The sequence below is a fragment of the Salminus brasiliensis genome, chromosome 3 (assembly GCF_030463535.1).
Source record: "Salminus brasiliensis chromosome 3, fSalBra1.hap2, whole genome shotgun sequence".
Taxonomy (NCBI): Eukaryota; Metazoa; Chordata; class Actinopteri; order Characiformes; family Bryconidae; genus Salminus; species Salminus brasiliensis.
Genome location: NC_132880.1, coordinates 385,388 through 401,753, shown reverse-complemented (window position 1 = coordinate 401,753; position 16,366 = coordinate 385,388). Strand labels below are relative to the sequence as shown.

The window sequence follows — 16,366 nt, the reverse complement described above, 5'->3', positions numbered from 1 at the left end:
CACTCACTCACTCTCTCACTCACTCACTCACTCACTCACTCTCTCACTCACTTTCTGTTTGGCAGTGATGTAGAATAAGTGTGTTGTTTGTAATAAACTCCATATTAAAAAATCATGCTTGACTTTTGTTTGTTTATGTTTGGTTAATATGTAATGAGGAGATATTAGGAGATGTTTATATGTAATATGATATGATTGCAGTGGCTGCGTTCCAGTTGCATACTGTTAATACCATATGGTAAATGCTACATACTTACCCTAATTGTGTCATAGCGAGCTTGTAAGTTTAGTACATTAAATAATGACATACTACATTAAAAACATTAACATACTAACTCCTTTTGAGTGATGGAGGGTTGCTATGCCAACATGCATCACTGCAAGTTCTGATGCCACAGTTGCTGCTGCACTTCATCATTGTTAAAAATTATATTTATTATATTTATTTATCTAATTATTTATTTCAGTTTTTCCAGATGTGATTTGCTCCTTTCTTTCCATTTTGAACTGACCAATTCTAAGTATGTGCCTTGGAGTCTTGAGTGCAGCACCTATTACAACACCAGAATGCCAACTTCCAAACCAGAGCCTGGAAACAGAAGTAGCATAATTTTTAATTATGTCAAAAACAGAAGCAGAAATGAACATTTATCACATTGTAACTCTGATTAGACAGTTCCCCCACTATCACCAGACTACAACCCATATTCAAATGACATGTAGTCAGTTATTAATTATAAGCACATTATTGACGTATGAGATTACTGAGGTCTTTATTTCAGGACACACATTGAGCAAAGTCTTCTTTGTCTAGGAAAAACTACAGAGATATTGATGAGATATTGATGGGATCTCCTTTCTGTTTTTGTTCTCTCTGCTTGGTTGGTTGGTTCTGAGTTCTTTTATTTTAAGGGTCTGGTCAGTTTGTTAATTAAGTTTCTTTGGTCAAGTTTGCTTTTTGTGCCATTTGTAAGAAAGGCCTTGTTTAAAAGGAGTGACCACAACATGGCCCCTTTTTCAAAGAATAAACAGCAAATCATTGAAAACTGCATGAAATTGTAGATAAAACAGATGATTCAGGATCTTATACAGATAACACAGTTTATGCAGTTTACCACAGGTCTAATTACAACAGGCTCATTCCATGCACTATTCATATTTTGTGATTAGTGCACAGACTTCCAAAATTTGTATTTTCATTTTTGTATTTCTTCCTATTGATGAACAACATTGTCAACTGTTTTGGGATATATATATATATATATATATATTTTTTTTTTTTCCATTTCTGCATTTCCATCTTCTGACGTATTTTTCCGTTCATTTTAGTTTTTTCAATTAAAAAAAAAGTTTGGGTGTAAAATCTTTGTATTAAACCTGATAACATAATCTATGGTCCTAAATTTGGAAGCCTGTGTTCTCCTTTAATTCACATACAATAAAATAAAAATACAAACTCTGTTCTGCTGTGAACTGAACTGTAGTTGAACATAAATTATTTCTGTTCATATTTGTATTGTGTGAGAAAATGATTATATAATGTTGGTCAGATCAAAACTGACCCAATAAATAACAGTTGTTTCAGAGGACTGGATGCAGCAGATTTGGACTGTTGTAGTCTAAACCAGTGGTTTCCAACCCTGCTCCTGACGACAACCTGCCCTGTACATTTTAAATGAGCTGATCAACTGCACAGGGGGGCTCCAGGACCGGGGTTGCATCCACTAGACCACAACAAATTAATGAGCACAGTATTAAAAAGCTGCACTCTGAAGCACCTTTTGTTAGGTACCGGTCGGGGTAGCCCGATAACAGGGTACTTTGCCATCATGCAGATGTTGGATCTGGAGGTTCCTCATGCTCCCTAAGGTTAAACCCATGTTTTTCTAGTTTGTAAGCCTGACTAATCAATTAAAAGGAACAGGGCAAAGTAGGAAAGGAGTCAGAGGACGGGAGCAGTAGAACTGCCTGATTACTGATGAAGAACCGGATTCTGGGTGAAATCTGTCTTCTCCTAACATGGTGTTCCCTGCAGAGCTAGCTCTTTCCTACTCCAGACTAAGACAGTCTAGAGAGCAATTGGCCAATGCAAGCTTAAAAATGTAAAATATGGGTCGAGGCAGGCTGCATGTGCATAGAGGTCTACAGCAATGCTCATTCTGTAACAGTGGCTTCACAAAGAGCACTTAAAGCTGAGGCGCTGTGGAAGAGCCCTAATCAGTCCAATCATGACCTGGAGACCAGGTCTCAGGTGAAGGAAAATTGGGCACATGATCTGTGCATGATCTCCCCACTGAGGCCAGCAGAGGATGTTACAGAGAATATCACACTCAGCAAACGAGTGGAAATGAGAATCCTTGAAGAACATGTTTCTTACTAATGTTTCTAAGAATTTCTAATAAAGAGTTTTAGGAAATAATGTTAATGAATGCAGCAGTTTAGAGTAAAACCCTGATCTTCCCTGTTGAGTTCTGGCCTACTTCCACACTGGGCGTGTCTGACCCTCTCACTGACCGTCAGTGTGATGGTGGTGAAGTAGTAAGTTAGTATGAGTAACAGAAACAGACAGTAAGGTAATGTGAACATGCAAGGTTGCAGAAGCTCAACAATTAAGACTCTTAAGGCGATTTAAGATGAAAATAAATTAATTGCGTTTTTAATGTATTTTACTTTTAAATTCGCCCCAACATCTTGGAAACGTGCTTACCACCTGCAGAGACGCAGCCGTCTTGTGATTGTAATTCCAATAATAAAGACGTTATTGATCATTAATCCGAGGTAAAACACGACAACCCCCCAATCAGCAGCCTGTCCCTGATCATGTGTGCTGTGAGGGGTTTCCTGGTGCACGTCTGCGGAGGGCTCTCTGCTGGTCTGGACTGAGCTCGAGCGCGACAGAACTCACTGTGGCCGTGGACCTGTGGGAGAGAACATGTCGATTCCAGGTAGACTAATATAATCTAATGTCTGTAATCTAAACTCACACTTACAGCAACTTTCTATACCTCATATTCACTAATGTGGGAAAAGCGACGCTGCAGTTTTACTTTCGATTTCAGCTGGTGACGAACAACCTAACCCAGGTTTCTGAAAAGATCTGAAATAGTGTTGAGCTTCTGGTCTCCTCAGCTGTCAGAATAATAAAGCTGGGTATTGGGTGTTGGGTAGAACAGAGCAGCCAATCTAATCAGTCCAAGTTTTGAGAGTATTGTGGTCTCTTATGTACAGGACGGACATCAAACGCAGTCCTACAGAACCACACACACCCCAAATACCAGTTACATGTATGGATGTTTGTTCTTTATTATAGAAGAAAACTGTTAATATAGAACATTTTCTGCTCAGAGAGTCGCGTGCATGATCACCCCTTACTGTTTTAGATCTGAAAAGTTCTGCGTTTTCTTTTCCTTCAGTAAAGGATAAAGGCTCAGAGGTGCAGCCATCTGGGAGACACAGTCCTGAAGGGATTAGACCAGACTGTAAGTGACCCTACTTTATCAACCACACACACACACACACACACACACCCACACACACACATTGGGGCTCATTTCCTACATGTTTTCTATTTTTGTTGCCTTCCATTTAATAACCGTCCCTTTATATAACAGTTAATATCTTTTATTATTATTGATGTGCAAACTTTACAGCACCGTGTCTCTGTGTTACCTGAGATAGGCCTGTCCTTAAGAGTTCATGGTGCTTATGATGTTTTCACTGTCGCTACTTTTTACTTTTCTAGCCCACAGTCTGCATTGGGCATAATGACTGTAAGGTCAAATGCATATGGCTGCTGTGGAGTTTGGACATTGTGCGATTGTGGAGTACGGCCTCTCTTTAGAATGAGAGTGAGGCCCAACAGTCAAGGATGTCACCAGATTAACTAATCAATGATTATAAATAATTATCATAAATAATTAGTGTTAGAATCTGTGTCAGTGCATACCTATGATTGTGGGATAGACATGGGATTTGTATGACACGTAGGCCGTAGCTTGTGCTTCATATGATCTGGCCAGAGCTTTTAGTGACGTAGATGAACAAGTCTCCAATTTATCTGTTGCTTAGACCCGTCGACCCAAGATGTCATGACCATCCTTGGGGCTCAGAACATATTATCTATTATCTATATTATCCCATCACATGATTACGTACTGCCTATGTGTGCCTCTCCTCTTCTCTATGTACAGTGAGGAAAATAAGCATTTGAACACCCTTCTCCCACATAGAAATCATGGAGGGGTCTGAAATTCTCATCTTAGGTGCATGTCCACTGTAAGAGACATAATCTAAAAATTTTTTTAAATAATTTATTTGTGTGTTACTGCTGCAAATAAAGTATTTGAACACCTGCCAATCAGCAAAAATTCTGGCCCTCAAAGACCTGTTAGTCCGCCTCTAAAAAGTCCACCTCCACTTATTACTCTAAATTAGAAGCACCTGTTTGAGGTCGTTAGCTGCATACAGACACCTGTCCACCCACACAATCAGTAAGACTCCAACTACTAACATGGCTAAGACCAAAGAGCTGTCCAAAGACACCAGAGACAAAACTGTAGACCTCCACAAGGCTGGAAAGGGCTACGGGGCGATTGCCAAGCAGCTTGGTGAAAAAAGATCAGCTTTTATTTATCACAATTTATCCTCCTGTTTCTCCAGTGTCTCTGAGGATGGTGTTGGTGGGGAAGACTGGAGCTGGGAAAGGTTCTTCAGGAAATACCATCCTGGGTGAGCAAGTCTTCAGAGCTTCTAAAAGTGGATCATCTATCACCAAAGAGTGCGGGAAGGAGACCGGAGAGGTGGCTGGAAGAAAGATCACACTGGTGGACACTCCGGGTCTGTTTGACACAGATCTCTCAGAAACAGAACTGAAACAGAGGATCAGTAAGTGCATTAACATGACGGCTCCAGGACCCCACGCCATCGTCCTGGTCATACAGCTCGGACCCTTCACCAAAGAAGAGGGTTTGGCTGTGGAGAAGATCAGAGCCATTTTTGGAGAGGAAGCAGACAAATACACCATCATCCTCTTCACACACGGAGACGACCTAAACAGTACAATCGAAGAATACCTGAGTGAAGCAAACACGGAGCTGAGAGATCTCATCACTCGATGTGGGGAGAGATATCACGTTTTTAATAATAAAGAAATCCAGGACCGTCTGCAGGTTCTGGAGTTCCTGGAAAAAGTTGACAGCCTGGTTTCTGCAAATGAAGATAAATATTACACAAATAAGATTTACCAAGATGTGGAGAGTACACTGAGAACACAGGAGGAGAAGCTGAGGAAGTCCTACGAGAAGAAGCTGCAGGAGAAGGAGAGAGAGCTGGAGTCTAAGTTCCAGGAAGAAAAGAGAAAACTGCAGGAGAAAATTGAAGCTCTAAGAGAATCTAATGAAGAAAAAGAAAGGAAAATCAGAGAGCTACAACATCTGGATTTACTGAATAAGACCAGGCTTATTGAGTATAAGCGCTACTATGAGGCCAGACTAAAGGCAGTGAGACAGGAGGCAGAGCAAACCAGAGTTAGTGAGGAAGTGCTGAAGCAGATTATGAGCAAGTTAGAAAACTTCAGCATCTAAAGATAATGTGCATTCCTATATCATTTAATCAAAAAATATTCTCCTTCATAACAATTAAATAACATCTGCCAAAAGCGATTTTATGGAGAGCATAGTAACATCTGCACTGATTTCAAACTAAAAGTTTTTGTATCTAAGTTTGGAAACGTTCTTTATGTGGTGATTTGTTTGATCTTTTTCTATTATGTGCCTATTTTTATACTTTTTAATAGTTTTGAATAGTCTTTTGAATACATAACCATCCACTCCCTATGACTATGCGGACGGTGCGTATGTAGAATATATTTTAAATTACACAATAATGCAGTAGTTTGTTTAGTGCAGTAGGTAAACTGAGGGTTGATTCTCTAATTGTGCATTACAATTAATGTGCTGTCTTAACACTACATATATAAAGACCAGACAGTAAAAAGTCCCATGCCATTTTAGGATGACTTTCATCAGAAAATACATTGTTTGATACACATTTTAATTAGATTACAACATATTTGTAAAGCAAGTCATTCATTATTGAATTTGTAATTATGATTTCATAATGACTTAAATTTCATTTTTTCTTATTACACACAAAGCACACAAAGGCTAAAGAGGGGACTTTGATGAGGTAGGATGTTTGGAGAGTGATCAAAGAAGTAGAGAAAAGTGGGTGGTGGGTGCTTTTTAGGATGTCTGTCCAGGAGAAGATTTTTTAATAGTCAAGGTTGGAGGTTTTTTTTCAGAAATGAAACCAGTGATAAGTGGTGTTCCACAGGACAGTGTTGTGGGTTCTTTGTTGTTCTGATTGTATATTAAAAATATAATGATCTTACGTCACTGTGAGGTTCTTCTTTATGCTGATGATTCTGCATTACTGATTTCAGATAGGAATAAGGGAATATTTAGGTAGAGGGATTTTGGACAATATGCTAAAAGCATAAAAGTAAAACAGAGACCATTCTATTTGATTAAAAGGCCTGAATGTTACTAATAACATTAATAATAAGATAAACTAATAGGTAAGGTAGGAGAATATTTTATAACACCTTGAGCCTCTGTAAATTATCCTAAATGTTTTCTGCTAAATATTTTAAGTTGAGTAAGCATGGCAATGACTGAAACATTACATACCAAGCCAAAGCACCTGGCTAACCAAGCACAGTTGGTCAGTTGGTCAATGATTGTCTGCTGCTGTTGGCTTTAAGCTTAATTTCATAAGAAAGTACAGTTAGCACAACATAGCTGATTAGACTGGTCAAATTCAGAAATGTGACTGGCTACCACAATTTAGAGCAGTAAAATAGTAGATTGGGGTTCCCAAAGTACCCGAAAAAGTATGCAAATACAACACACGGGACAGCACTGCTGATCCTACTTTAGTTCACTTTAATATGACTGTCTTTGAGATGTTCAGGTTAGTGTGAGTGGATCAGGTAGTATACCTGTTGAGGTCAGGGGTTTTCCTAATCCTGGAAGTTTTAGAGAGAGAAAAAGATGTAGCTTAAAATAAGATCAAATATTTTATATATATATATATAGTTTTGTAAAATCTTGATTTATTTGATTGTATGTAGAATTTATACAATAGATAAACACGGACAGATTCAACTTTGTCATTGCTGAACTGGTAGCCTACAGGGCAGTTAAGTTAGCATCTACCAGAAGTACATATATGGTGGTAGCAAAAACAAAATGTGCAAAAATATAAGAATAAATATATATTTATAAGGGAAATATAGATACACTAAATGGACAAAAGTATTGGGACACCTGCACATTCACTGCTTCTTTTGAAATCAAGGCTATTTAAAGAGCAGATCCTGCTTCTGTTGGAGTAACTGTCTCTACTGTCCAGAGAAGAAAACTTTCTACTAGATAGAGGAGAAGCATTGCTGTGAGGATTTGATTGCATTCAGTGACAGAAGAATTAGTGAGGTCAGGATGTTCAGGATGATCATCACTCCACCTCATCCTAAAAGTACTGGATGGAGCTCCTCCGCCACCATCATTCCAGAGAACACAGTTCTTCCACTGTTCCACAGCTCCTCAATGTTGGGGGGCTTTATTATACCCCTCTAGTCCACGCCTGGCATTATTAGGCAGCATGGAGCCAATAGGGTCATGATGTTGATCTGCTCCAGAGAGTCCTATTCTATCTGTGCAATGGGTGCAGCTTACAGTAGAAGTCAATTAGAAGGGGTGTCCACAAACATTTGGACACACAGTATACCTCTAAACCTAGATACTGCCCAACACAAAAATCGGTGCTGATACTCTTATATGACTCTTACAGGCAACAGCTAGAGACAGTCCATACTATACACTACACCTGAACCCCAGAGGCACCAGAATCCAATATCGAAGAGCACCGAGCTTCAATGAGTGCAGGATTAGATTAGTGCTGAATTAAGAGCTTTTGAATTAGATGGTCCAGTCGGCTGTTCGGACAAGCAGGGGAAGTGTTAGTGTTAGTGCTATTGTTGCATGCTGTTTAATCTGGACATTTCCATGGAAAAGTTGTTTTTGCTGTAAAAAGAGGAAGACGGTAATGAACCACGCCCTGCAGCAGATGAAGAATGTCCAGCGGCTCCCTACTGGGTTCGTTTCACAACAGACCCTTACTTCAAACAGACCGTGCAGAATCTGTCTACTATAGGGCGCGAGACATGGTTCAGGAAGATCAGAGAAAACGAAAGTATGCGTGTCATTAACCCAGAGAGCCGCTCCAGAGGGCCAGCCAGCAGTGGCCAGCCAGCAGTGGCCAGCCAGCAGTGGGCAGGCAGCAGTGGCCAGGCAGATACCGCAGGGTAAGTTTCAGCCATGGTCTACACTGTTTTATAGTCCATATACTGAGATGGTAATACTTATCTAGTTTCATCAAACGGTTGAAACGATCAGCTCGTATTTCAGAACCGGATGTAAGCTTTGATCTTGCTAAAATTGGATGTTCAGCGCATACATCAGCAAACTGTATCCTAAAATATCAGAAATGACAGAAATCTCGATGAAACTGTATCCTTACAGTCATTAAATCTTCTCTAAATTCCTGATCTATATGTATATGTATATTTATTCAACACCCGTGTCGAGTTTTGCCACCCAGCAGCTCTGCGCATGCGCCACTTCTGAACGTTTTCGTGCGTTTTAATGCAATCTAATGTCACAGTGTACATGTGCAGGTGCAGCCCCTGCAGAAGGATAGGGAAGATATTGGGGTTGTATTATTGGCTATTTTAGAGCTATTATAGGGGGATATGATTCAGGGTTTACACCTTTAAAACTTTGAATATTAACAGTAAGATCCGATTGTATGAGGCGCGCGAGAAAAAGAGAATTACCACATAGAAACGCATGAAAACATTAAACATTGTGGGTTCGCTAGGCTGGACATTTCCATGGGAAGCACAACTCGACAGAACACAGGGACCGAGGACGACAAGGGACCGTCTGTAAAGTGCGGACACTGTTTGAAAACGAAAACCTAAAGGTAGTAATGGAGGAAGTGAATTCTTATAAGCAACAAATGACTACTGTGACACAGTGATGTGTTTTAAAGTAGCTTTTACTTTTATCTAAACATGATCTGGTAGTATAATTGATTTCAGAACATGAACAATATCTCAAATCAATCAATCTCAAATGACTTAAGCTAGTTAAGATGACTACAGGTGTATCTGACTGGGCGGCATGTTGCAGGTGCATGTTAATAGTGTGTAAATAAATCTGCAATATGTTTTATTCCATTATAATTTAAAGCTCTGTGTCTAATTAGTCTCACTCTAAGCAGAGGTCTTCTTCTGATTCTAAAATAAATTAAAGACTGATCTCCCAAAACACAAAATACATTTATAATAAATTACAAATATGTGAATTTTAAGATTTTACTTAGCTATATACCCACTTGTATTGTGTATGTGTATTGCTTAGTAAGTTGAGATACTAACATCCTGGGCATGTGTGTGGCTTCACTCTGCAGAGCAGTTCTGTTTAGAAGTCTGCGACACTGAAAATGGATCAAAGAGCTGTGAAGCAACCCACCTGTTTTAATTTCGTCTTGTTGGGAAAAACCGGTTCAGGAAAAAGTGCAGCAGGAAACACAATACTGGGGCGGAAAGCTTTCCTCTCCAAGAAAAGCCCTACATCTGTCACTCAGGAGGTTCAGGTAGAACATGGCACTGTTGAGGGACTTAATGTCACTGTTTACGACACTCCAGGATTCTTCGACACGCAGCTAAGTGACGAGAAGGTCGGAGAGAAATGTCAGCAAACAAAAAACACACAACAACAGTGAAGCACTGAACTCAACATTATCCAGTAGACGTGCTGTATCCTAATTCCTGCTGATTGAGCTCACAGTGTGTACATATGACGTTATGATTATTACATGCCGTTAAATAATAATACATGCTCATAATTATTAAGAATCATCCACTTTCTGCAGAGCTCCGTTAATGAATACCTACTGAATCTGATGATTGTGTTGCATAATTTCTTCAGCAGACACCGAACTTGGGAGTTGTCTTTCTTGTTCTTGTTGTTGAAGACGTGGTATCTGTTCTGGTATTTCTGCACTAACTTCTTCAGCTCTGGTGACTCACTGATGAACTCTTTTATAGTCTGATTTTCTTCCTCCAGTTCATCACCCCTGGTGAAGAGGATCCAGGTCTTCTCCAAACGATTCTCCCCCAAGAGCTTCTCAATCTTCTCCACAGTTCTTCTCTCCTCTTCAGTGAACCGGTCAGCCTTCATGACCAGGAGGAACACACAGGGGCCTGATTCACACCTGCTGAAAACACTCTGACATTTCTCTCCGACCTTCTCGTCACTTAGCTGCGTGTCGAAGAATTACAAAGAAATACAATCTAATAATAAAGGATAAAGGATAAAGGTGCACGTATTCGTCACTGTACAGTGTGGACTGTACAGCGAAATGTGTCCTCCGCATTTAACCCATCTGGTAGTGAACACACACTCACACACACACACGTGTTAGGGGCAGTGAGTACACACACACACCCAGAGTGGTGGGCAGCCAACTCCAGCGCCCGGGGAGCAGAGAGGGTAAAGGGCCTTGCTCAAGGGCCCAACAGTGGCAGCTTGCTGAGCCCGGGAATCGAACCCACAACCCTGTTATCGATTTCCCGGCGCTCTAACCGCTGAGCCACCACTGCCCCGATAACCTGCCCCGATAACCCTGATAATAAGGGTGGTACTGTATATATATATATATATATATATATATATATATATATATATATATATATATATATATATATATAAGTAGTCCAGGCAGGTGATGTTACTCAAAGAATTTAAGCTGTTAAAGATTTTTAGTCATGTTTGAGGTTTATTCTGTATTTAATTGTCTTATTTCCCCTTCAACAGGTTCTGTGCTAAAGAGAAGAAAACAGGTGGAGTCTCGGAACAGCAGTGCAGCTGAAAGAAGAGTGGTTCTGATCGGGAAAGCCGGCGCTGGGAAAAGTGCATCAGGAAACACAATTCTGGGGCAAAAGTGCTTTAGATCTGAGTTTGGGATGAAAGCAGTGACTGCAGTGAGTGCAGTAAAGACAGGCAGTGTTGCAGGCAGGGAAGTGTCGGTTGTTGATACTCCAGGGCTGTTTGATACAGGTATAGATCCTGAGGAGTTGATGAAAGAGATAGTGAGGAGTGTGTATTTATCCAGCCCTGGACCTCACGCTCTTCTCATCGTCCTGCCACTGACCAGAAGGTTCACAGCACAGGAACAGGAAATGATCCAGCAGATTAAACTGTTGTTTGGGGAGGAAGTGACACAATATGCAGTCCTGCTTTTCACAAATGGTGATCAGTTAGAAGGGAAAAGCATAGAGGAACTGATTAAGGAGAGCAGTGCTTTAAGAGAGCTTGTTCAGCAGTGTGGAGGGAGATATCACGTCTTCAATAATAAAGACCATGAGAACGCAGAGCAGGTCACTGAACTTCTGGAGAAGATAGACAGAATGGTGGAGCAGAACGGAGGAAGCTGCTACTCTAATCAGATGTTTGAGGAAGCAGAAAGATGCAGACGAGAGGAAGAGGAGAGGAGGAAGAGAGAGGAAGAGGAGAAGAAACAGAGAGAGCAAAGCCAGAGACAAGATGAAATAGAGAGAGTTATAAAAGAGACAGGGGAGAGAGTCAGAAAGGCCATTCTGAGTGAGGAAAGAGCCAGAGAGGAAAAGAGCAGCTGCTGTATCAGTTGAAGTAGTGAAGTGAACTCTTGCAGTCTGAGGTTATGGAGTTCTCAGCAGAGAGGGAAGATGGTGGAGGGTTTGCTGTTTAGAAGAGAGCCTTGTGAGTGCTGAACAGCAAGGAAGTTAAAGGTGCAGATGGGATTCAAAAGATCAGCAGAGACCTCTGGTTCTACCCACTGTTGCGAAGATACACACTCTTCTGCCAACACTGGACATCAGAGCAAAGGTCAGAATGATGACCTGTCACATCTGATTCCATAAACACAATTTCATTTGACAGAGACAAGTGAGAAAGGATGATTTGATACGTTGCATGTTTTTCTTCTTGCTGTGGTCAATGGTCCCTCTTCTCTCACTCACACATAAACCCATGCTCAATCAAACTGGAAGAATTATTTCCAGTTCTGCATTTATGGTAATTTAACAGTGGTCAACAATTGTCAGTCCTCTTTCTCAACTGATGCAGCCCTGGTTTGTTTAGCCTGCTAAGTTGGTTTAGCAATAGTGGGTAACCCCACCCTCCAGTTGGCATACTAGGATTCAGTCTTCTGGCTGGGCAAGCACACTACACTAGGCTTGGGCAGTAATGTAAATTTAGAATTACTGTGATAAACAATGAATTGGTGACTACACTGGCTAAACTGACAACACATGCCACAAATTCATAGGTGCAAATTCAGCTTCAGAGACGCTGCAAATCCACTCACAACACAACACAGGTGTCGTTTCAGCAGAGACTGTGATTACCATGCTTCATCGTAGGTATGTGATACAGAACCAGCGACTAATTCGTGCACTGTGTTAATACACTGGTGTGAAGCTATTCACGTGTCAATGATTCACAGTGACGTCATCCACACTTCTGAATCTGAACACACATGTATGCTGATATTACAGTAACTGAACACAGAGTGAAAAACACCCCAAAAGCAGAGAGGACAGGGAACCTATAACATGTTTAATTCATACACACAAGCACTGTAACGATGCCAATGACTGATTACATCAGCTCACTGCATAGCCAGTAACATGCAAAGGAGTCATACAATAAATGGAAAGAATGTTTTAAAATTGCTTTATAAGCACTGAGCAGACTTTACACTAATGTTTCATATTTCTGAAGAATTTGGCATAACGCTACAACAATTTCACTTCATTTAGGAGAGGCAGGCCATTGCAATCAGCATCGACATTTCAGAGAGATTTTACTGTACTTTTAAAATAGATTCATGCTGAAAGTGTTTCATGTGTCCAGATTTCTTTTAAGTAAGATGCCAAAACTGTTATGACACAGACTGCCAATCTGAAATGATGGGGGGATTGTTGTCTACTTTGTAGAAAGTGACAGAAAATGAAATGAGCAAATGTTAGGTAAAAAGCAGGCTTGCCCGAGCCATGCAGCACTGTCAGTAGACTACTGAAAAAATGATGTTCTAAAACTTTGTGTACATGTATCATATAATAAAAAATGAATATAACGGAAATATATTTCCAAACATGCCCTCATGTTACTCCTTTAACGCCTACCACCGAAGGTCGCTACTGTCTGCTGAAAATGAACACATTGTTTTCAGCCATGTGTGTGTGTGTGTGTGTGTATTGTGTGCTAGACAGCTGCTAGTGAACAGAAGATGGGATGTGGTGTTTGATATAAACATGACAGTGACTTGCTGTCAGAACACTGAGGTCCAGATGTTGGTAGTGTCATAAGGGTTTTTAATGTGTAATTATGTGTCAGAAAATGTCATTGCATAGATCAGATGGCATCACCTCCTAACTCTACATTCCCCCACCTGTGTAACATTATTCACATGTAAGAGCATCAGATAAATGCTGTAAATGTAATTGAATGAGTCTTACAGAGTGGGTACAGATGATCAAGTTCAGCATGGTTTAGCAAGTTTTAGCATGCATCATTTTATTTGTTAATCATATGAAGATGAACAGCAGTGGTAAAAGAAGTATAAGCATTAGAAGAGAATGCAACAAAATAACATAAATCAGAGGTGAAACGCTGGCTTTCTCTGTAATACTGATTTTTTTTTTCCAATAAATTTTTTGTTAATTTGATGTTATTTTATTTTCTAAAGCTTTTTCCTAGTTAACATTCATATTCTTCACTGTAGCCACAGGGGACATTCAGAAGAATGATGCTGTGCAGAGAAAATCAGAGTTTATGAGGCAGACTGGCCTGTACCATCTGTTAACAGCATGTGAGTAGTCCTCTGAAAGATACGTGGGACCTGGTCTTTTTTTGTTCATTATCTCAATAGGCTTGTCATGTCTTTAAATTATTTGAGAGAAAATGTATTTTCTTTGGCTTGATCTGTTGTTCCTGAGGGAGTTGTATGGATCATGTATGGATCATGTATGGATCACAAGCAGATAGTTCTGCAGTTTTGGGCAATCAAGAACATCAAGAACAAGAACATCTGCTTTTCTAAATAAAAAGGTACAGTATATCAACCACCTGCTGTAAATGTTTGGTAAACTATTGCTAATTGTGTGTGTGTGTGTGTGTGTGTGTGTGTGTGTTACAGATCTTTATAGACTGGAATGCTGTCCTGGGACTTTACTGAAATTCTATCCTGACCTGGTGCTTCGCTGCGATTTGATGTGGAGAAAATGTTGCTGTGCTCAGTTTCAGCACAACGCTTTAATAAACACCCAGAGTCATAGAGTCCAAAGTTACCCGTTGTCTCCCACCATCCAGCTTCTACGGGTTTAACACCTGGCAGAGTTTACTGAAAATCTTTGTTATTAAAAGCACTTTACATGGTAATAAAACTTGATTATGATAGTTTATTATTTAATCATCCACTAATAATATATTTCTGTTCATTAGCAATACTTTATTTTACCCTAGAGCTCTTTCATTTCTTTTTCAGTTTCAAGTTTTTTGTTCAGTTTTAAAAAAAATGTATAGCATATAGTATTTTTTCATATTGAATATGTTTTAAGTATAAGCTATGTCTGTAATTGTGAGTATTTGTTAAGTGTGGCTATTTTGTTACATTACAACCTGTATTTAAATGTATTGTTAATCCGAACTGTATGTGATGCATCTGCACAAAATAATCTAAGTTGGCGAAGTGAGAAAATGAGAAAACGCTCTTTGCTTTGAAAAGTGAAATGAAGTCCACTTGTGTGCAATCTAAGTGTCACATGATCTGTCAGTATATACACATCTTTTCTGAAAAGCCTCTGACGCTGCAACCCCGGAGCACCATCAAATCCATTATCATCAAATGGAAAGAACATACCATAACATACCTGCCAAGAGACTCTCCCAAAACTCTCAGACCAGGCAAGGAGGGCATTAATCAGAGAGGCAGAACAGAGGGCAAAGGTAACCCTGAAGGTGCTGCTCCTGAGTTCCCGGAATCCAAATATCTGTCCACACACCTTTACTTACAGACAAAAATAGGAAGGCTAGTTTTGAGTCATGCAGCATGTGGGAGACTCCCCAAATGTCTGGAGGAAGGTGCTCTGGTCACATGAGACTAAAATTAAACTTTTTGGCCACCAAGAAAAAAAACGCTATGTCTGATCTCGTCACCCCAGATGGTGCTAAATTCAGAGATATTCTCGAGCAAAACCTGTTTGGGTCTGTCATTGATTTGAGACTGGGATGGAGGTTCACCTTCCAACAGGACAATGACCTAAATCTTACTGCTAAAGCAGCACTCGAGTGATTTAAGGTGAACGTACTGGAATAGCCGAGTCAAAGCCCAGACCTTAATCCAATTGAGAATCTGTGGTCAGACTGGAAGATTGCTGTTCACCAGCAGAAACCATTGAAGGAGCTGGAGCACTTTTGCTTTGAGGAATGTGCAAAAATCCCAGTGGCAAGATGTGGCAGGCTCAAAGAGACTTCTCCAAAGTGACTTGCAGCTGGAATTGCCGCAAAAGGTGGCTCTACACTGAGGACTGACTTTAGGGGGATGAATAATTCTGCACACTGAAGTTTTGTCCTGCACACTGTTAATTTGTCCTATTTGTTGTTTGCTTCACAATAAAAAAAATCGAATGTTCAAAGTTGTAGGCATGTTCTGTAAATAAAATGATGCAAACCCTCTAATAATACATTTTAATTCCAGGTTGTGAGGTTACAAAACACCAAAATGGCCTTATTGTAGAAGTAAGAGAAGTTATTGTAAGATCAATTTAATACATTTATAAATTATTTCTTTCTAAAGTATAAAATTATCTTTAGTTGCAAAATCAGTTGCAATGGCATCCCAAGTGGTTGCAGTGGGGTTGCTAGGTGGTTGTTGTGCTACTGTAAGTGGTATTCCAGCTGCCGTTGTTATAATGCAGCTTTATAGGATCAGTAAAAAGCTTAAGCTAAAGGTGACAGTGTGACGTAGTAGATGAATGTGGAGGGAGGTACCATGTGCTCAATAATAAAGACCCAGGTAACAAGGTGCAGGTTCCTGAGCTACCGGAGAAGATAGACATGATGGTAGCTGCTAATGGCAACAGCTGCTACACACTGGAGATGTTCCACTCTGCCCATTCACTCACAGCGTACTGTAAAAGAGTGTTCCAGGCTGTTCTGTGAAGGGAATCACAGTATCTGTATGTGAGGGGTTATGT

At 40.1% G+C, this 16,366-nt stretch overlaps 2 protein-coding genes across 3 annotated transcripts; both read left to right on the top strand.

Annotated features, from left to right (window-relative positions):
* The first annotated feature begins 2,842 nt into the window (after window positions 1-2,842).
* On the top strand, window positions 2,843-6,390 carry LOC140551593 (GTPase IMAP family member 7). 2 transcript variants are annotated; one of them, XR_011979268.1, is made up of 4 exons: window positions 2,843-2,945; window positions 3,414-3,479; window positions 4,660-5,909; window positions 6,202-6,390. XR_011979268.1 is itself a non-coding variant. In XM_072675077.1 (3 exons), exons 1-3 carry the CDS (start codon window positions 2,933-2,935, stop codon window positions 5,580-5,582), a joined length of 1,002 nt encoding a protein of 333 aa, XP_072531178.1. In that variant the 5' UTR covers window positions 2,843-2,932; the 3' UTR covers window positions 5,583-6,390. The 2 variants fall into 2 exon arrangements, 1 of the variants encoding a protein (XP_072531178.1); XM_072675077.1 differs by having other exon boundaries at window positions 4,660-6,390.
* Window positions 6,391-9,608: 3,218 nt separating this feature from the next.
* LOC140551010 (GTPase IMAP family member 4-like) lies at window positions 9,609-15,805 on the top strand (the record flags this gene model as incomplete). Its single annotated transcript, XM_072674381.1, has 5 exons — window positions 9,609-9,720; window positions 10,944-11,993; window positions 13,894-13,980; window positions 14,108-14,219; window positions 14,308-15,805. Coding segments are annotated over 2 exons (945 nt in total), but the record flags the coding sequence as incomplete, so codon positions are not given.
* Between the last annotated feature and the right edge of the window lie 561 nt (window positions 15,806-16,366).